The 22933-nt window shown below is 39.5% G+C and overlaps 1 protein-coding gene across 1 annotated transcript in view; it reads left to right on the plus strand.

Moving 5' to 3' along the window:
• The window catches only part of STK39 (serine/threonine kinase 39), a 127671-nt gene that overhangs the window by 100844 nt on the left and 3894 nt on the right, over positions 1-22933 (plus strand). The window contains exons 15-17 of the mRNA XM_032219343.1: positions 10364-10416; positions 13354-13422; positions 19302-19366. Coding sequence (XP_032075234.1) covers positions 10364-10416; positions 13354-13422; positions 19302-19366 — 187 coding nt within the window. The remainder of the gene's footprint in view (positions 1-10363; positions 10417-13353; positions 13423-19301; positions 19367-22933) is intronic.

Here is a 22933-nt window from a genome sequence, read left to right on the forward strand (position 1 = left end):
CTGCTGTTACTTGCGAGCCCTTGCATAATAACAATTCAAATGGTAGATGCTGTTTCCACACAGAAATTTAGAACCTAATCCATAGGGAAAGTCTGTGGCTTTGTGTATAATTTGATAGCATTCAGCAACTGCTGTGTTTCTTTCTGCTTGTGATGAGGCCATAGTTTGCAAGTTACGAGGAAAAAAAAGGAATCCATTCCTTTGTTAAACTGCAACTAGACAAGTTTCTGTTCTTGGAAGTGGAAAAAAGCGAATCATAAAATATGTCCCGTTACGTGTCTCTTCAAGGAGTTCTGTTCTGAAACAACTCTCGGCTAGAGGACGGGACAGATTAAATGGTGACTGAACATGTTCAAATTCTGTAAAGGCAGTGTTTTCAGTAGATGTGTCTTCGTGCCTTTTGTCCCAAGCCCATCTGTACTCTTGCAAGCTTGGAGGTTTTTTTCGGGCACTGCCAACTGCGAATGCTTTACATTTGTATGACAAAAGATTATAGTAGAATACATTTGCATTTCCTTACGACTATTTTCTTCAGTATTGGGATAAATTAAATCCCCAGCTATATATAATCTGATCTTCAGAGTTTTTGCCTAGCTTTATATCGTTTTGGAGGGACGTGGTGGCTCAGTGGATAAGACACTGAGCTTGTCGATCAGAAAGGTCGGCAGTTTGGCGGTTCGATCCCTAGCTCCGCGTAACAGAGTGAGCTCCCGTTACTTGTCCCAGCTTTTGCCAACTAGCAATTCGAAAGCATGTAGAAATGCAAGTAGAAAAAATAGGAACCATTTTTAGTGGGAAGGTACAGCGTTCCGTGCACCTTTGGCGTTTAGTCATGCCAGCCACATTACCATGGAGACATCTTCAGACAGCGCTGGCTCTTCAGCTTTGATCCAACACCACCCCTAGAGTCGGGAATGAGTAGCACATATATGCGAGGGGAACTTTTACCTTTATATCATTTGAATTTAGAGTTTTAAGCCCGAAGGACTTGCCTATAGGACCCTGTTAATGATCCAAAGACTTATCCTGAATTAAGGATGTGCCCAAGTCATCTAAGTTGAATCCGATAGATGCTATAATCAAAGCTATCTTTTGCTTAGCACCAAAAAATTATAAACGGGGGTGGTTTTCCATCTGCCTTACTTCTCCTGATGTAGTGAAGTTATCAGAAAATACTATACTTTTTTATATATACAAGCATATATATATATATATATGGCTGTGTTTGTGTGTGTGTGTGTGTGTGTGTGTGTGTGTGTGTGTTCGTTCCATAACTCTGGAATACCTCAAGCAATTTCAACCAAACTTGGTACACAGATGACTTGCTCGCTGGAAACAAATACTGTGGGAAAAAGACACCTCTAACACCCCTCGGGGTGTGTATTCTGTTAAGATACAGCCTGTTGTCTCTTAAAATGAATTGTACTGTAGTGCTGTAAAATGGCTTCTACTGTACGGAGCAGTGGAATTGCTATGGTAACGGCTTCACAGCACTCCACAAGAGGACTGCCGACTGCCTCTAGTAAGGGGGAAAATCCAACACTAGAAATTACGTTTGGTCTGTACATTTCCCCCCCTATAAATAAATAAATAAATATATATAAATATATATAAATATATATATATATATATATATATATATATTATATATATATATATATAATATATATATATATATATATATATATTCTGAAATAAATTCTGAAAAAGAAGAAGCAATCTTTATTTGATGTGCATTTTAAAAGCTGGGAAGAAATAATATTTGAAGAATATTTGTTGTTGTTTCACCCTAAAATATGATTCCAAAGTTCACTTGAAGACGAGATTGGTGCTTCTGTCTTTGTCCACCTCTGGATAGGATAGACAACCTGAATATAGATGGTATAGATCTCTTTGCAGGGAGTCAAATAATAAGCATAGTATACCGTTTGTTATCAATAACAGAAAATTAATTTCCCATTGATATCTTCCAAGATATTCTTTCTGGATTCCCGGGCTAGCCTACAGACGTGGGATTTCATGGTGGTCTCCTATCCACATACTAAACAGGCTCAACTGTTTAGTTTCCTAGCTGAGAAAGATTGTCCAGATGCTACTACCTGCTAAAACTCTGAATGTAACTGAACTGTTAAAATGCAGTCTCCTTGCCCTATTTTATGCTACTAGTTTTCTGTAGAAATGTGTTAGTAGAGACATCACCCTGTCAACAAAAAGTGTGTATAGTCAAGGTTATGGTTTTCCAGTTGCAATGTATGGCTGTGAAAGTTGGATCATAAGAAAGACTGAGCACCAAAGAATTGAGGCCTTTGAACTATGGTGCTGGAGAAGATTCCTGCGAGTCCCTTGGACTACAAGGTGATCAAACTAGTCAGTCCTAGAAGAGATCAACCCTTTAGAAGGCCAGATCCTGAAGATGAAACTCAAATACTTTGGCCACCTAATGAGAAGGAAGGACTCACTGGAGAAGAGCCTAATGCTGGGAAAGATTGAGGGCAAAAGAAGAAGGGGACAACAGAGAATGAGGTGGTTGGATGGAGTCACTGAAGCAGTAGGCGTGAGCTTAAATGGACTCCAGGGGATGGTAGAGGACAGGAAGGCCTGGAGGAACGTTGTCCATGGGGTCACGATGGGTCAGATACAACAAGAAAGCTATACAGTGTGGCTAATGCAATAGATTGTACTTATGTAGACTCCATTGGGATATTGCATTCCTAGGTGGACAATTCTGGGATAATAGGGATGGGAAAGTCATGTTTTCAATCACCAATATCTCTTTGGGCCAGATAGAAAAAAATATAGTGACTGCTTCTGTCCCTATCCCCCACACCATTACAGATACTTATTTAAAAATAATCATTTTAAAAAGTTTTATTCCCCCCCCCTCCTCCCCCAATGGCTCAAGTGGATTCTGAAGCGATCAGACCGATTATTGCCATGTCTTGGAAGATTTGGGTTCAGTGATGTCCTTTTTTATGATGCAATGGATATCGATCTCTTTTTTGGGTGAGTGCTGAGACCGCTGAGCCAATATCATTGTAACTCTCCTATAAATAAAGTAACGTTGGCTAATTGAATTGCACTTTGCTGCAATCCTTGTCAAAAGTTTATTTCATAAATACTTCACTACACGAGAAGTGCCCATATTAATTAGTGCATCGATTAAAATGGTTTACATCACATCTAGGCGTATATACTCAGAGGTAGTCTCATTAAGATAAGTGGATCCTACTTCCCGCATTTGGTTTATAAGATTAGCTTTTATCCATTCCCCTTCTCTCTCCTTTAGAAGGAGGATGGGGAGCCTGTGCCCAAGAGAAAAGTACAAAGTAGTTTTCATGCAGTTTTCAGAATTGCTGATTTAATGATATATTTTTTCCCTGAGAATTCTTTAAGGAGCCTCCAGCAGATGACAGGAATTAAAATAAATGGGATGAAATTATTTGAGATGAAAATGAAATTGAGGGTCTGCTGGAAGGAGTGTTTTAGACAGTTGTACCGGGAATATTGTGACATGTTCAAGATTGAAAAAAATGCTATAAAGGTTTAGTGTGCAAGGAAAAAAATAACAACAAATAATGTTGTGATGCTATGAGAAAATGGTAAGGTTGCAGGTGTAGGCAGAGTAACTGGAGAAATAGCAAAAGCACTTAGATTTATATACTGCTTTACAGTGCTTTACAGCCCTCTTTAAGCTGTTTACAGTCAGCATATTGCCCCCAACCCTCAGAAGGAGTCAACTTTGAGCCTGGTGAGATTTGAACTGCCAAATTTGCAGGCGGTCAGCCTGAAAGTACTGCATTCTAACCACTGTGCCACCGTGGCTCATCATAAGTTAATGGATATATTTTGCTTAAGCACTGGTCTTATAATTTGTCAGAATTGTTTTGAAGACTATGTATGTGCCTGAAGATGGGAAGACTGCCATTATATTTCCCTACATAAAGTGGAAAGATGGCAAAAGTACCAAACTATGGATTTTAATTTGTTAAGTATACCTGAAAGGTGTTTGGCAGAATTCTGATAGAACAACAGAACCGGTGACAATGAACAAAATACAGAAAAGCGCATTGTAACTTTGTGCTGGACATGACGTTTGCACACCAGATTTTCACTTTTTAGTGGTTCTCAGCATTTTCTTCACCATGGACCTCCTTTAAATACCTTGTCTATGGCCACAGACCCCTAAGATTTAACTCAAAATTTAATCATGACATTTCTTCAAGCCTTTGTGGACTCCCTGTGACAACTTCACTCCCCCTTCGGGAATGGGTGGGTGTCTGCACTCCGCAGGTTGAGAACCACTGCAGTAGCTCATTAAGAAATATGTGTCAGGAAGAATGTGTTTTGTATGTCGGTTGATTCACAAAAAGCATATCTTAAAGTGAAGAAACTTGAATTATGGACTACTTTGCATGATTATGGAGTTGAAGGTTAGTTGCTGAATGCACTAAGGCAAGATAAGCATGTGTGAGAATAATGGAGCATTTAGCAAGTTTCAGCATTGAGCAGAGTAAGAGGAGGATGTGTGATGTCCTTGGTGATTTAATGTGCTTAGAGATCCATATATAAGGAATGCTTATGGAGATACTAGAAGTGTATTGATTGAAGACCATCGTTATATGGTGCTTTTGAATGCAGATGATGTATTGTTGGGTGAAAATTGAACGATTCGCAAGGAAAGCTTGATAGATTATACAATGCAAGATGTATAAACCTGCACATTAACATATCAAAAAACCAAAATAATGTGTTCTAGGGGGGGGGGATTAGTGATTGGAAGTTATACATAATGTCAAAAAAAAACTAGAGCAAGTAGATGAATTTGTAACTATGGTGTAGAATGTTGACTAAAGATGGCAAAACTGAGAAATTTGAAGATATGCAAAAGCTGGTAAAAAGATTGTGGCTAGTAAAACTAAAGATAAAGTTTCCCCTTGGCCAGTTATGTCCCAACTCTATTTGGGGCGGGGGGGGGTTTTTCTCATCTCTGTTTCTTAGCCAAGGGAGGCAACGTTGCATGAAGATGTTTCCATGGTCATGTGGTCAGTATGATTGTACGCCAAAGTGCACAGAATGTTATCCCACCAATGTGGTACCTATTTATGTACTCGCAGTTGCACACGTTCAAACTGCTAGGCTGGCAGGAGTTGGGGCAGGAACGGGAGGTCACTCTGCTAGTTATCTAGATCTCTAACTGTCGACCATCCAGTCTACAAGCCCAGCACCTTAACTGAGGTTGCAAACGAGGAATGCTTGTCAGAGGAAGCAAACATGACTCTGCAAAAGAGTATGCTTCTTTGTGATACAAAAGCAAGAGTTGTGTATACAAGAGAAATAGGAAACTAAGTTGAAAAGTGCCTTGTGGTAAAGGGAAAGATGGTCAAGAAAGAACAAGTGCTGAATGACTGTATATGGAAATCAAATATGAGTGACCAATGTAAGTAAGGCTTGGTCATCTAGAGAGAATGAATGAGGATCAAATTTCAAACAAATTATGAAGTATTCTGATCTAGGCTTCCTGACACAGTAAAAATCACACGCTTAGTCCCAAAAAACCTTTTTTTTTTATTTAAACGGCTGTGAATTATGTTCATTCATAGCCCGTAATGATTCCCACCAGTCTTTGAAGGTCCGACAGAAGTCTGCCACGTCTTGCAGGGTAAGGCTGATAAGCACCCACCTTTAGCTCCCTTGAAATGCTGCCAGAGACCTAATTGCCAATTAGTTTTGCAAGGCCAAATGGAGCACAGAGTCAAATGGTGCTTCAGAGTTTAAACCAACCAGAACGAACAAAATTGCTTCCTGCAAAGGCTCACATCTGTTTGCTCCTCTTTATGCCCTATGGGAGGGGGCAATCATCTCCAAGTCACCCCTTTTGTCTTAACTGTTCTTGCCTTCTGGCAGCTCTGCGCATGCGCGCACTGGGAACAGGCTCCCCCTGTTTTTTTGCCTCGCTGATGTCTGACTCTGGAGGCTACGGAGGCAGCACATAACTACCAGATGGCCTTGGCTCCCTCTCCCTCGGATGCAGAGCCCTCATCCGAGCCTTCCCAGATTCCAGGACTGGCTCATGTTCCTCCTCAACCTCCTCAATGTCCAACTCTGCTGCCAGCTCCACAGACCAGTGGCGGACCACAACATGAAGAAAGAGAAAGTGAGATAAGAAGAAAGAAAAAACCAGGACAGTTGCGTTTGGATGAAGCTGATAAGAGAGCTGAGAAGTTTAAAGAACAAAAGAAAATGTATGAATATAGTGAAAAGAAAGGTTTGCAAGAACTACCTTTAAACTGTCTTGTCCTCTGAGAAAGAATAAACTATAACTTTGTCCAATAGTCAGCCTGCATAATTTTAAAAAAAAATTTCTCTTTTTACTTTTTCTCTTATGCGCATTTCAAAAAATTAAAATAGCTGAAATAGAGTGATGGGTCTAGCTGTAATATAATATATTAATAGTTAAAATACTTTTATTTGCTGTCTGAGAATATGTTTGTATGCAAGGTACACATGAGGCACAATTTTTTTTTTGTAACTCAACATTTATCTTGAATTTCAATTTTTTTAATGAAAATTTTAAAAAACAAACTTTTACAAATATTTACTTCCCTCCCCCCCAAAAAACCCCGCATCCTCCCCCCCCCGGACTTCCCAGAACCAATACAAGGTATAAATCTTTAACAAAAACATTCTAAAATAAGCTTAAAAAGAAAAAAAAAGTTAATAACATCTTTCACTTGGGCTTTAACTCCTCCTTGCTAGGCTAACTCTAAACAATTTATATCATTCCTGGTTTCTTTAGTCATAAAGAAATTTCTTAATCCCGTATTTATTTTGAGTATAATCAATCCATCTTTCCACTCCAGTTTATATCTCTCGTTTGAATGATCCTTAAGATATGCAGATATTTTAGCCATCTCAGCTAGGTTTGTTACTTTCAATGTCCATTCTTGAATAGTAGGCAAATCTTCCTTCTTCCAGTATTGCGCCACCAACAGTCTAGCTGCAGTTATTAAATGCAAAATCAGGTTAATCTCTACAACTGTACAATCAGTAATTATACCTAACAAAAATAACTGAGGGGTAAACTTTATCCTTTTTTTAAGAACATTTTGCATAATCCACCATATTTTTATCCAAAATGCTTTAGCCTTTTTGCAAGTCCACCATATATAAATTAGCTTTAATAGGATTCTTCAATATGTATATTTAGTAGATTTCAAGAGGAAGAAATGGTGGACTGAAGACAGCTCTGTGAATAGCAATAGCAGTTAGACTTATATAACACTTTACAGTGCTTTACAGCCCCCTTTTGCAAAAAACTGCCCATTTTCCACCCATTTTTTGCAAAAATTGGTGCAGTTTTGCCTTTCCCCCAGCCCTGCAGAGTGTTCCTGGGAGCTAGGAAGGACAAAAACTTTTTTTTTCTTACTTGTTGAAATCTTGGTGCATCTTATACACCGTTGCGTCTTATAGTCCAAAAAATACACTATATAGAACAAAGTGTTCTCCACCCAGAGGATATAAAGAGGGAACATTACCACCAGTCTCCATCCCTCTTGGTTCACCAGTCGTGCAGTGGTTACTGATTTTCTCCAGAACTAGGGCCCATAGATCCCATCAGAAGGTCAAAACTTCAGCTTCTCTTCTGAGTGGGTCCTGCTTCTCTTGAGCCTTACGGAAACAAATGTGACAAATATGATTAATAATATCTCAGCTGTATTATGTAGAAATGGTGATTGATATAAAAACAATATATTGAAATATTGAATAACTAGTTGAATACGCGATAATGGAAGATATAATGTAATAAATGTTGGTATTAATATTAGTTGCATAAATTTGTTAAATATAACAAATACGAATGATAATATTTTATCCATATTAAAAGATGTCATAATTAAGATAGGGGGACTGGTATAAAAATAACATACTGAAATATTGAATAACTCAACAATGAAAGATTATAATTGAATATAAGATGTGTTTACTATTAGTACTATTAGTACTAGCTTGTTCAATGAAACAAATGTGATTGATACTAATTTTCTAGCGTGAAATGTATGACACTCAGGTACTACACTGTTCACACGCTGATACTATTTGTAAAAGATAAAAAATTAAAAAGTGTATTTAAAAAAATAGATTTAGCTGCAAGCTTGAGTGAATGAATGCAGGCAAGTGGAGAGGGAAGGGGATGAGAGAATAATGATCCTGGAAGGCGGTAAATTGCTCACTCGTTCCCCAGGTCTGGTATTACTTTTCCAAATGAGGGAAACTCTAGTTTCAAAGTAGGGGTTCCTGTGCTGAATGTAAATTTGCTTAATACTTTAAATGATTGAAGAAAGCAAATGGACTTGATCATTGCAAGTATAACGATTAGGAACAGTTTTGCACGATAGTTTTGCTGCATAATATCCATTTAATCGGGCAATAGTGTGGAATAGCAAGGAAGTAAATTTTCCCTTTGAATTGGGCCAGGTATCCTGAGCAGCTGGATACCTCTTTCACCGTTTTGGGATTTTGTTTTTTTATTTTTTGTTTGCAAAATTGTCTGTCTGTGGCCTTGGTGGTTCTCACATGATCCTGCATTTGACATTGCCAGTGTGACATTTTCTTAATAAGTGTTTAGGAAGTGATAATAGTTCTGAGTCATGGCTGACTGTGCCTGGCTGTTGGATGTAGTTTTTGCACAGTGAGACTTTATGGCCTGATTCGCTGAAATATGAGACTGCTTACAGATTCCATGCTGGGGAACAAAAGAATAATGGGCCGCAAAATACATTTTAGTGCTATTAGCTTTTCAAGCAGATTGAGCCATTCACTAGTACGCTTGGGCAATTATATTTGCATTTGATCTTTGCCCCTTCCTATTTCCAAAACTGAGATAGTTGTTTGCTTTCCTTTTCTTTCCTTTCTCCTTCCACCTTTGACCTGAAGCAAGGAAATACATTGGATTAATTATCAGCTAAGACTAAAGTAGAGATGAAAATTGACTGTATTGTCAATGTCATGCCTCCAGCATATAATTTGTGTATATACTGTTGTTGTTCCCTGGTGTGTGTTGAGCCCCATCTGGGGGCCGGGGACAAATCTTTCATTGTTTGGAAATTGATTTGATGATGATTGACTCAAAGGGCATCTGTCCTCCCACCATCCCTTGGGGAAATTCTGGGGGGAAAAGGTGCATCCTGAGAAACCAGACTCTATTTTGAGGTAGCAGAAACATCTAGAACAGGGGTATCAAACTCAAGGCCCACAGGCCGCATTGTGGTCGAGGGGATGTTTATATCTGGCCTGAGGGCCGCTCTGGAAACAGTGAAGGACCAGGCCGTGGTTCCTCTGCCAGTGAGAATGAAGCTCAGGGGGGCCCTACGTGGCCCTCTCAGACTCCGTTTTTGGCCGTGATGGCCTCCTGCAGCCCTTTGTCAGCAAAAATGGAGTTCTGAGTGGTGCACGCGTCCCCCCAGCCCCATTTTCCCTGGCAGAGGGTTAGCAAAACAAATTAAAAACAAAAGGAGAAATGTTTCCTCTTTTGCATTTGAGCATCCAGAAAGGGATAGGAAAGGAGAAAAGGAAAGAGGACAAAGAAAAAAGAAGAGACAATGGGAAGAGAGCAAGGAAGGAAAAATAAGGAAAGGGGAAGGGGGGGAAGAGAATGAAGAGGAGGGAAGAAAAGGGAGGGAGGAAGGTATTTGATATTTTACTTTCTCCATGCAAGTAAGAAACTCTGAAGCTTTCAAAACATTCATAGTTGTTCTGATAGCTTTTGTTGGCCTTTTAATCGTAATCTTTTTTCCATTTAGTAATGTTGACAAAAAATAAAGCTTCAAAATATCTGATGCTAGCAAGGGGAATATAACATTTTAGATTCAGATATAATGGCTGACCTGCCATAATTTAGGTGGATCGGTTTGGATGGTGCTCTAAACATATTGACAGAAGTGAAATTGTTAGGCTGAGAAAAAAGGACAGTCCAATTGAAGAAGATCTGAAGAACTCTCTTCATCAAAATCAGCTGTGCTATATAGTTGTTTTCCAAGGCACAAAACAAATTTGCCACTCTATTTTAATTAGATATCGCTTCCTTCATAAAAGTAAACTATCATCAACTTTTTATCTCTAAAATACATTTTAGCTTTGCGGGGGTTTTTTGGTTAAAAAACTTATTCCCAGCATTTTCTCTTATATTGATAGAGTTGCAATACACTTGGGGATAGTCGAGACTATAAAAACTGTAAAATACTGCCTGAATATTAACAGCAACTTATTTATGAAGCTAGAATACATTTAGAATACAGAAGGAGCACTTCATTACTTTTGATGTGTTTACCATGGCTTAATCCCTCTATTTTTTCCCTCCCTCCAGGAATTCCAGAAAGGAACTTAATGACATACGATTTGAGTTTACTCCAGGCAGAGGTAAGACTTTTAATTGAAATTATGTTTTTATGACTCCAAATGGAATTTCAGAAATTGATTTCTGTTTTATCGGCTTAGTATAAATTAGCTTCTATGAAATGTACCAACCAAATGTTTTAGACTATCCGAGTTCACCAAAACAAGCCTAGTGCCAAGTGTGCATGTTTTTAGTGGCATACCCTGTTTCCCCCAAAATAAGACCTCCCCAGATAATAAGCCCAATCAGGCTTTTGAGTGCATGCACTAAAATAAGACCTCCCCGAAAATATTGCAACATAACAACAGCCATGAGTTGACCACACTTGCCTCCTCCTGCACCTCAAAAATAATAAGACCTCCCTGAAAATAAGGCCAAGCACTTATTTCTGGGGTCAAAAGAAAATAAGACCCTGTCTTATTTTGGGGAAAACACTGTAGTTATGGATTGAATGGTTGAACTAAGAAGATGTATAGGCGAAGAATTGTCTGGCACTTTTGCTTGATTTTAATCTAGTGAGGTACAGTCCATTAATATCTTCCTGCTGATAGCTGATCTAATATTTCTGTACTAAATACAATGTTATGGTATGCCAGCAAATGGTCCTGATGTAAAAAACTAACCATAGGTAGGTAGAATCTAAACTATGCCAACAGCTTGATAATGATACTTTTAATACCACCTCCCATATTCCTCTAGTTAACAGTTAACAGCTTGCAGTTACATAGGGATTCTTGGCTGATCCTTCTTTTAACTTCGCCCCTTGGTTCTTCTACTGCTTCTCCTACAGCTGAACATCCTAATGAAGTATTTATGATATCCTACACGGGTGGTCCTTGATGCACAACCATTCATTTCTCAAAATTACAATGGCACTGGGAAAAAAATGACTTCGAACTGGTCCTCGCACTTATAACTGTCACAGCATCTCCATAATCATGTGATTAACCATTTGCAATCTTCCCAGCTGGCTTCCGATAAGCAGAGTCAATGTGGGAAGCCAGATTCACTTAAGGATCATGCAATTCACTTAACAATTGTGGCCAAAAAAAGAAAAAAGTTTGTGAAATCTAGTATGATTCACTTAGCAACCATCTTGCTTAGCAGTGGAAATTCTGATCCCACCTGTGGTCATAAGTTGACCACTTAGGACTACCTGTAATGGGCATAACGGAAATCCAGAGAGAGGAAAAATATGGACTGCATGGCTAATAGTGAAGAATGCTAGATTCTGTAGGCACAGCTTCTCCCAAGCTGCCTCTTTCTGTTTTACCAAAGCTTGTTCGCATTTAAGCTTTGTAGGTAATTTTTTAAAAAGCTACGGATATTCAGGACAGCCATGTTTTAATTGACCTTTCCTTTAGAAACCCTTTTATTTTTATCGTGGCCCAGGTGACTGTGCTTTAAAAGCAACCTCAATGCAAACGTTGTAAATAAAACAACAGCATTGTGTCTCTGTCTGACATTTGCAATATACACAGTTGAAGATACGATGGCTTGATATAGTTCTCCTGACACATGCATTTTGATCATGACATAAAATGTTTCCTCACTGAAAATATCAGAAAGCAGAGTAATACAAGAATATATCAAGTTGAGATTGTTGGAACAACATAGCTTAGGAGGGCTAGAACAGACTATGAACAATAGTTACAAAAGGTACAGCAGCTTTCTATATTAATTTGCAGCTACTGTGTGTCAGCATTCCAAATATCGTACTGAATTAAATCAGAGTCCAAGGCAGAGCTATTCTTAAAGTTCCAATTTAATAAGACAGACATATTGGCACATCTGTGGGAATCCCAAATCTGAAAGATTCCTGGGTTCCCACCCAGTTGAAAGTTCAATATCTTGCCCCCATACCCATAATTCCATCACATGGTCCAATCTTCTTCGGCCACGCTGGCATTTCCACCCATCTAGTTCCGGTCAGGTGCAGAGGTGCAGAGACAAAGAATGATCTTGGGCTTCTAGAAAGGAATGAGAACAACGCATTCTACAATTCTACTCCTTACTATTCCCCCTCCCAATTACTACACTAATGAAACAGCATAGGAAAATAGAGAGTGTGTCAGGCCAAAAATCCTAAAAGAAATATAACTGCAGGCCTGACACCATGTTTCCTTGACATCCCGCCCCCCTGAAAATAAGCGCTTGGCCTTATTTTTGGGAGGACTTAATTATTTTTGAGGTGTAGGAGGCGGCGAGTGTGGTCACCTCATGGCTGCTGCTGTGTTACAATATTTGGGGGAGGGCTTATTTTAGTGCATGTGCTCAAAAGCCCAATTGGGCTTATTATCTTACTTTCAGGGAAACAGTGTATAGGCAGAATTTTTCTCATGACAAAATACTAGTGCTGTCCTTCAATTGCAAACCATTTCTGTAGACCAGAGGTGTCAAACTAGCAGCTTTCTGGGTGGATGGATTGCACACAGACCACGCCCACCCCAGCTCCGCGAAGGGGGAAAACATCGTGAAATGTCATATGACAGCAACGATGCAGTGAGTTTGACACCCATGGTGTAGACCCAGTAGGAGGCTTCCAAGTTATAGTAACATTTAGCTGTAGATGTTTTATTACTCCCTCTAAATTGGGGAAAGGGAATAAAAGTGTTATGTCCGGCAACCATGCTTGTTTTAACAACATTCTTACATTTTTGTATCTCTTTGAATAAAGATATCCCAATTATGTATTATGAGAGAACTTAAACAATAGACCTTTGTAGGATTTGTGAAGAATGTATCAGTTCTGTGGGGTCCTATTAGGTTGAAATTACAGAGTAGTAAGTAATGGAATGCAAGTTGTTTTTAATGAAATAGTTTTGATTCAAGCACATATTGGCAATAGATGTTCATAGAGTAAATAGACTTCTTACACAAATTGCCTTGGCTTATTGTTATTTTTTTCATTTTTCCTCACTTTTATTAGGACTAATGCCTATTCATTTCACATTTTACAGACACGGCAGATGGTGTATCTCAAGAGCTGTTCTCTGCAGGCTTGGTTGATGGCCATGATGTAGTTATAGGTAAATTATGTTTCATTCTGAGATTATGTTATACCCAAAACACAGAACATTAAATGCATACAGGCTCATTCATAATATCATCCGTGCTTGGATTTTTATGAAAACACAAACAACCCACAGCATTCTTTTTTCAATTGACAAGGTATATTTCCTGATACGATTTAGACAAATTCTTCGCTTCACTTTAGTTTAGGTGCTTCTTCTTCACTTTGGTCTTTATGTTCTAAAAATCTTGTATTAGTGCCGCTGTTTTCTTCTGTCCTTTCTATTCCTTCTGACATGTCCCTTTGGATTGCGACTATTGTGTAATTGTCCCTTGCCAGCCTTAATAACTTCAGTAAACCCCAGAAAATCAGAGAAAGGGTTTAGATTCTATAGGATCTTCAAGGCTGAAGGGTAACTATCTTCCACATCAGCAGCTACTTGGGAGCTAAAATTATTAAAGTGGTCTTTCCCAGCTTGGTACCAATCAAATGAGAAAAGTTGAAAGTATGTTCAAAATTTGATGATTTCCCTGTTTTGTAACTCAAGCTCTCATTTTATAATCTCAGGGTGAAGAAGAATTAAGTAAAATCCTCAATTTTAGTTTAAATCAGGAGGACAATAGAATCTTGAATTTACTTTAATTCCACTTAATATTGCTGACACTGTTCTGCATTTGTCTTTACATAGATGCTGGAATTTGTTTAGGACTTTGATGGGAAACATCTTTCAAAGAATGCCAAAGATCTAGAGCTCTGTTTCTTTAAGATATGTGGACTTCAACTCCCAGAATTCCCTAGCCAGCATAATAACTGGGGAATTGTGGGAATTGAAATCCAAGGTTCCTAAAGTTATTGAGATTAAGAAACACTGACTTATAGATTCATTCAGTGAAATAGGCGTAACAGTGTCATTTGTGGGCCTTCACACATTTTTTTCTTTTTTTATTTATCTATGCGTATACACAATATTTTTAGAAATTATGTGCAAGGGAGGCATATAATATTTCATTCTCCCATGAGAGATGCAAGTTGCAGCAAAAACATGTTTTGTGGTTGAGCTCTGTCACCTTCCAAATGATGAGGAATCAGTGCCATCTCTTTGAATAAAATACCAGATATTTAAAGCAGCCAAACATCTTTTCAGAGCTTCTGCTTGATTTTTTTAAAAGTATAATTATATCAAATAGAAGAAATTTTGCCATTTCTTATAGTGTATACCTCATCGTTTATAAACAATTCTTTCTGCCATCCTTCGAATGAATATTTTTCTGTAATTTGAAATGGCAAGGATAAATTGAACCTTCTTTTTTCCAGGAAGAAAAATGTAGCATACATTCTTTCCCTCTGTTTGCATTTCAAAGAATCCTGTGAATTACATGCCATTTTTCAGGTGAAAGGTGCAGAAAATTGACCTGTTGTTGGTGTGAGAAAAATACAAAAATTGAATTTAGTGGAAGTGCTTTGAGATCTGAGATTCTATTTATTTTCTATAAATAATAGAAAATTGGAAAACCCAGATGAACAGGGCAATATTTTTCTTTGACTTATACATCTTTATATTGTATATTAATAACTATATCAAGTAAATCTGAAAACTTCCGACAACATGCAGAGATAGAAAGTCTTATTGCATGTGTAGGGTAAGCACACTTCAAGCACATTTTCTGTGTGGTGTTGATTTAAAGGAAACGTGTGGTATTTAAAAAGATTTGATATGAGGTTCAACATAGGTTTAAAAATAGAAATAATTTCAAGTCGGTGCATCTGTAAAATAGAGAAATTTTAATTTTTTAATGACTTTTTACTTCTTGTTCAAAAGATAACTCTTACATGTGTTACAAAGTGCAAGTAACTTTGCTTGAATTCATCAGTTCTAGTTGTGCCTGTCACTTCCATTCTAACTTAAATTTAAATGCACTCTTCAGAATAAGAGCCTCTTGGCTTATATCGAACCATAAATCAGCACTTAGCCTGATGCCTCTAATAAAAGTGAGATTTATGGCCCATTTCCTAAAGCAGGGTCATCCGTGAATTTACCTCATTCATTCATTTAGAAAACATTGCTTGCATTATCCATAAATAAATTGCTCCAGATGAGATGATTTTTGTAAAAGTAAAAGGTAATCCTTTCTTCCTATAGACACACTTGCATGCACACACATACATACACAACATGTTTATGATGCTAGAGCACATCTCCTGCATTCCCTTTTTACCCTTGCCAACATGGCCAATGATAAGCGAATTCTTGCCGTTTTTGCTTGCAGAGTTTTGCAGGAAGCCATCACAGCCAAAAACATGACCCGGGGGGTCGGGAAAGGAGAAAAGGAAAGAGGAAAGGCAAACAAAAAGATGGAAGAGAGCAAGGAAGGAAAAAAAGTAAAGAGGGGAAGCAAGAAAAAAGAATGAAGAGGGAAGGAAAAAGAAGGAATGGAAGGATCCCCCCACTCCTGCCCGGGTCAGCACAGGTGCCCGACACGAGTGACACTGAGCTGACCATGCCCATTCTGGCCCCACCCACCCCAGTTCCCTGAATTCAAACACAACCATCATGAAATCGAATTTTGACACCCCTGTGTTAGGCTAATAAGAAGGAATAACTTTCAATAGTTACACTTGTTAATATGAATCAAGAAACTTATAAAAGCCCTTTTAGTTTTAGCTTTTATTTCCTGTCAAAATGGCATTTTAGTTCACTGGAGATCGAGTAGGAAGAGATGTGACCTCTCAGCGGCCAATTGCATGTATTGCTAAACGTGATGCTACAAGAAGAGGCCGAGCTAGAGATAAAACTAAGAGAGGCTTTGCTAAGGGGAAAAAAACTACAGTTAACAAAGTTAAGTGTTCCAGCTAAATTAAGTGATTTTGGCAGTAAACTGCAATGATGTCTCTACGACACACATAACATGTACTGATGTCATTATATAAATGCTCTGAAGATGTGCGAGGGTTCTATCATCTGATGTCAGTCATCTCATTTACCTGATGACATAATCGCACAGGTTTTATTATTTGCCTACCCTTTTCTTCCCGCAAATGCTGAGGGGTCAGCTAGAACAGGGCTGTGAAACTCGCGGGCCATGGGCCAGATGCGTCACACATTGGCCACACCCACACTCGGTTTAGCGAAGGGCGGGAAAGTCCCGATGCGTCATGTGACGACGATGTGACAACAGGAGTTTGACACCCCTGAGCTAGAACCTTCACTAGGCAAAGCAATTGTCCTGAAAAGCGAAAGTCTTGAGCCATTGGACCCCTAAGTTAACATTCCAGCAGAACAGCTAAGAAGAGCCTAACTAATCAGAGCTGCTGTACTTAGCTTGCTAGATATTACAGTTCTTCCTGAGAGGCTGAATGTGAAATCTCCACTGTAAAATAATTGTATATTTCAGTGAAGGAATATTCTCTGGTGCCACATTTGCTTATGAAAGTTATATTTGATTTTTCTTTCTGAATATGTATACGGAGAGCAAGAGGTGTTAAAATATGCATTAGATTTGTGGCAAGAGTGAATGAAGGGCTTACTGTTAGTTTCATGCAAAGTATGGTAAAAAAGAAAAACAAAAGTTAAACTGAAATGGCACACTATATAACATCATTTCTCAGTAGCTCAAAAAGATCACGTGCAGGAGTTTGCCTAAAGCATCTGATGAAGGATAGAAAAACAATATCGTTTCTTTGGAAAAAGCCATCGTGGTTTATTCTGTGACTCCCCTTTCTTAAATGGAAACGTTGCTGAGTTTGGTTTACATTACAAAAGTTATCAACATTCAGCTTCTACCTAATTAGCAAAGGTCTTTGTAATTCAAAGACAAGAGAATATTTCAAGAACTATCAATACTTGCCATGCTTTCTTTTCTCTGCTGCTGTTAGAAATTTGTTAAGTGAGTTTTGCCCCATTTGATGACTTTTCTTGCCATTTTTTATTAGTGAATCACTGCAATTGTTAAATTAGCAACACGGTTGTTTAATGAATCTGACTTCCCTGTTGACTTTGCTCGTCAGAAGATTGCAAAAGGTGATCACATGACCTAGGGACACTGCAACCATCAGACATATATGAGTCAGTTGCTGAGCAGCTGAATTTTGAGCGCGTGACCATGGGGATGTTGTAATGGTCGTAAGTGTGAAAAATGATCATAAGCGTTATTTTAGTGCTGTTGTAACTTCGAACAGTGACTGAATGAACTGTTGTAAGTTCAGGACTTACCTGTATTAGCATTTTTTGACCTCAAAGCCACTTGGCTTTTGATGATAAAACTAGATCCAAGAATGTCCTTGGTTGTGTTTTTTCCTTCAGGAAAAGACAATTCCACCCCATTGTATTCATTTTGAGAACCAGCCTGCAAAAAACATTCCGGTGGTTGTTATATGGTTTCAGTTCCTTGGCTGTCCTCCAACCAATTATACTTCCAAGCACAGATTCAATACCTACATGACCAATGGCAAGGAGCTTGCAAGCTAAGCAGGGTTGGACCTATTTTTTTAACATAGACACCCTTGGCTGTTGGTTAAACTGAGATATGAGAATAATTCCAGAAAGTGATGGCAAATGTTATTGATACTTTTGCCATTATGGGTAATCCTCTTCTTGCAACTGTTCATTTAATGAGTGAGACAACCATTCCTGGTACTTATAACAGCTCACCTGAGACAGTCCTTGTCTCATGCAATCAAAATTTGGGCATCTTGCAACCTGCATGTATTTATAATGGTTGCAGCATCCTGGTTTTCAGGCGATCATCATTTACGGACTTCCCAGCTGGTTTCTGACAAGCAACGTTAATGTGTGTGTGGGGGGGGATGCTGGATTCAGTTAATGACTGTGTGATTCACTTAAGTGACCGCAACCATAAAGGTCATACAATTGGACACAAGTCACTTAACGAAGCTCCAATCCCTATTGTGATTGTAAGTCGAAGATTACCTATACTTCTTCAGTTCCCTATAAAACTTACTTTGATGTATCCATGAAATCACTACAAGGAACTGGTTCGAAGGAGGTATCATTTGTCCTTAAGACTCTGACCTTGCCTCAAATCCTCCAGTGAGCTCAATACTTGAAAGCAGGAAGGGCAGAATAGAACTGAAGGATCTTATTTTATGTTTAGGCACTTTTGGTGTACAAGATTCCTCATTCTAGAAATGACGCTGGTAGCAACAGTGATAGTTCTTCCACTTCCAGCACTTACAATGAAAATTAAGCCATATTCAATACCGTGTTTTCCCAAAATAAGACAGGGCTTATTTTTCTTTTGTCCCCCGAAATAAGCGCTTGGACTTATTTTCAGGGGGTCTTATTATTTTTGAGGTGCAAGAGGTGGTGAGCATGCATGGCTGCTGCTGTTTACAGTATTTTCAGGGAGGCTATTTTCGGGGGAGGGCTTATTTTAGCACATTCACTCTAAAGTCCGATTGGGCTTATTTTCCGGGGAGGTTTTATTTTCAGGGAAACAGGGTATTTTTGATTTTTATGTGTATACAATGGGTGCTGATTTTGGTTTTCTATTCCTAGCTTATTCATGCAAGTAATAAATAATAGATTTAGCAATAGATTATGCATAGTAACATTAGCTATTGGGTTGTTGCTCATTCAAAGTGAATATAAATGTAAAATTAAAGACACGATGCAGACATACTATTTCTCAACTTTCTCTTTATGAAGCCTAACAAGGAGTGATCCTGATGAAGGTACTCCTGAAAAAATTACATTATTTTCTTTATTCTAGGGAGGGAAAAATTATGTTAACCTTGACTTCAGGCTGAATGCCTCCTTTTATAAATGTCTGGTACAAAATGTCTCATTTTGCTCTTCAGTAAATGCCTTCTATTTATTAACTAAATACCGTGTCACTTGGTGTGTACTCCATGCTTTTCATGCTTTGTTTTCCCCAGTTGCTGCTAATTTACAAAAAATAGTAGATGACCCCAGAGCCTTGAAAACATTAACCTTTAAACTGGTAAGTAAAAATACCGTTGGAGGTGAAATAATGTAAAATGGGAAAGAATTACTGATCTTTTTGAGCAAGGTACTTTCTTCATTTCTGGGCTTTATTAGTCTTTTTTTTTTTTTTTAAACTGAACCTGACCTTTCAAGCATTTTATTAGTCTTTGCAAAATGAAGTTAGAAAGAAAAACAGCCTTTGTCGCTTTAAAAAAAAATTTCACTGGCTGGAAATCATAATTTATCAGAAAGGAAAAGAAAAGCCAGCACTCATCTATCAATCTCTGGTGAGCTGACAAACCCTGACATATATCTTGTGTCCTTGTATCTCCTGGTGCCTCCCATGTATGGGCTGACAGCGGTAGGACTTTCTGATTTGTGTTAGTTGAATCCCTGAACCTACAATAATTTATTTCTTAAGAAGACAGTAAAACTAAGCTTGGGCATCTGGCGTGAAGTTTGCATTTTTCTGGGTAAATGGTTACTGTTTGGGAATTGTAGAAATCATGATGTATTTCCTGAAGTCTGGAAGGCAATAACAATGCTATGCTATAGGACAGTGATGGCGAACTTTTTTGCTTGTCTGGGCCGCAACCCAGCAGAGGAGCTGCCCAGGCCGCATGTGAGCATCAGAAAATGAACTTCCTGTTTCCGGCGCGTGGAGCCATGTCACCTGGCATGCACGGCATCACCCGTTCCTCTTCCAGGTTTCTGTCACGCATGTATGCGTGATGATCAGCTGTGCAGCACGCATGCTCACGCCAGAAAACGGAAGACAAGCTCCCAGTTTCCACTACTGCCGCACGCACGAAGGCCAGCTGATTGTCGCACGTGCATGCACGCCAGAAACCCAGAAGAGGAACGGGCGATGCCGCGCATACCAGGCGTGTGCCACTTCGGACATGCATGCCATAGGTTCGCCATCATGGTTAGGATGTTTAGCTGTCCTCAGCTATAGTTAGTTTGTTCACCCATCGTACTTCCTCTTGCTTTTGCTTTTTTCGTGGGACCCAATTCACCTATTTGATCTGCATCACTCTCACTGCTTAATAGTTTGGAAATGAAATCATGGGTTCCTTCTGAAGATACATGTCAGCTTGGGCCCTCAGATAAAATAAAACCCTTTTTGAATAATTCCCCCCCCCTCTTTCCATAGCCATTTATCTCACTATAAATGCTCCTTTTGGAGAGCATTGGAGCATTGGAGAGACGGGTTGAGAGGTGCTCATGGATAGTCAGATAGTCCCCTAGGAAATCAAAACGTTCTGATTCAGCAACTTCTCTTCCCTACTATTATTCCTCATTGTTGAAGGAAGCCCTTGTTTTATTTTTGTTTAAAACATTTATATTAGGCTTCCCATTTAAAGAAAAGAGTGTTTTGTGATGATTCAAGGGAAAGTGGGCCACCATTTCCGGCTTCCCCCACGGACTTTACTTGTCGGAAGGTGGTTAGGAAGGTCTCAAATGGTGACTCCATGACTCCCAGATGCTGCAATTGTTACAAATGCCTGCGGTTTCCAAGTTCCCAAATTTTGATCACATGACCATGGGCACATTGCAATGGTTGTAAGTATAAGGACTAGTTGCGAGCCAATTCTTTCAGTGCCATTGTAGCTCAAATTGGTTGCTAAACAATAGTTATTAGCCGAGGACTATCTCTAATAGGGACGCAGTGGCTCAGTGGCTAAGACTGATCGAAGCTTGTCGATCAGAAAGGTCAGCAGTTTGAATCCCTAGCACCGTGTAACAGAGTGACCTCCTATTACTTGTCCCAGCTTCTGCCAGCCTAGCAGTTCAAAAGCATGTAAAAATGCAAGTAGAAAAATAGGACCATCTTTGGTGGGAATGTAACAGTGTTCCATGCACCTTCGGCGTTTGGTCATGCCAGCCACATGACCACAGAGACGTCTTCGGACAGAGCTGGCTCTTCGGCTTTGAAACAGAGATGAGCACACCCCCGGGTTTGGAATGACCAGCACATTTGTGCGAGGGGTGCCTTTACCTTTACTTTATCTGTACAGTAAAGGATTAATGTGTAGATATGTCTATGTGCTATGTGACCTCATATTGGTTACATAACCAACGAAATGACTTTGGACAACGCTGGCTCAACTGCCCTTGCAATGGAGATGTGCACTGCCCCCTATAGTCAGCTATGATGTGTGAGTAAAATCTGCAGGGGCTCCTTACGTGTCTGTGTTGTGAACAGTTGCAGAGCCGTTTCGAGAGAGGTGCCATCAAAGAGATCAACCAGCAATAATTATGATTAAGTGGAATGTCAGTTTTATAATTGGACTAGGAAACAATGTAATCACTGTGTCAGAATAATAACATATAGCACATTCAGGTTCCTCAACAGCTCCCCCTCCAAGTCATGATCTAGAAACAGTTCTGTTAGGCCATCATTACAATCCTATTTAAGTTTGAAGAACTAATTTTTCAGTAGCTAAAGTGGCTTATTACTGTATCAGACTCAGAATGATATTTGCAATTGGTAACCCTAGCCATAGCAAATGTTTCTCCCTATATTGTAGATCAGCGGCCCCCAACCTTTTGGGCACCAGGGACCGGTTCCATGGTGTTGTGGCCCACCAGCAGAGCTGACAGCAGATTCAGACAGGTTGGGAAGGAACATGGGCCAGTCCTGGTCTGGGGAAGGCTCTGACGAGTGCTCTGTGTCAAAGGTAGAGATGGGGCCAGGGGCGTCTGACAGTTATCAGCTGCCTTCAGAGTCAAACATCAGTGAGACAGACGAACAGCTGGAGGCTGTTCCAAGTGTGTGCATGCGCAGAGCTTCCAGAAGAGAACAGCTAAGGAATAAGGGTCAATTTGGGAGTAAAGGCACAGAGGGACAGTGAATGGCCCCTCCCATAAGGAATAAAAGAGGAGCGAAAGGGGAGTGAAGTTTGCAGGAGACAATTAGTTCATGCCTGCATTCTTGCCAAGTATTGCGGCGTCCGAAAGATACAGGCCTGGCCACTCTCCAAGCCTGATAAAGGTCGGTAATTGTGAACTATGTTAAAGACTGTGGGCCGGGACTTTGCTGGAGAGGAATTCATTGTAAATTAAATAAAAGGGGTTTATCGGGACAAGGACTCAGCTTCATGCTGCTGGGGAAGCCTAGGTCAGAACACATGAAGATAAATTTTTCCATAGACTGAAGTGGACCTGGTTTTGTGTGTTGCCTTCATCCTGCGGATGGGGCTTTGTTTGTTTCTGCGGACTGTGCCATGCCACGGCCCAGTGCCAGTCCGTGGACCAGGGTTGGGGACCCCCATTGTAGATAGTTATCGGCTGACTTCCATTTGTTCAGCAACCCTTCAAATTTATCCGTGGTGTGGAAAAAAGTGGACATAAATGGTTCCCAAAGTTCTGGTCATCATAGCCACCCCCATGTTGGGGCAATAGCAGTTAGACTTATATACCGCTTCATAGGGCTTTCAGCCCTCTCTAAGCGGTTTACAGAGTCAGCATATTGCCCCCAACAACAATCCGGGTCCTCATTTTACCCACCTCGGAAGGATGGAAGGCTGAGTCAACCCTGAGCCGGTGAGATTTGAACAGCCGAACTGCAGAACTGCCG

Source organism: Thamnophis elegans, chromosome 1, assembly GCF_009769535.1.
Source record: "Thamnophis elegans isolate rThaEle1 chromosome 1, rThaEle1.pri, whole genome shotgun sequence".
Taxonomy (NCBI): Eukaryota; Metazoa; Chordata; class Lepidosauria; order Squamata; family Colubridae; genus Thamnophis; species Thamnophis elegans.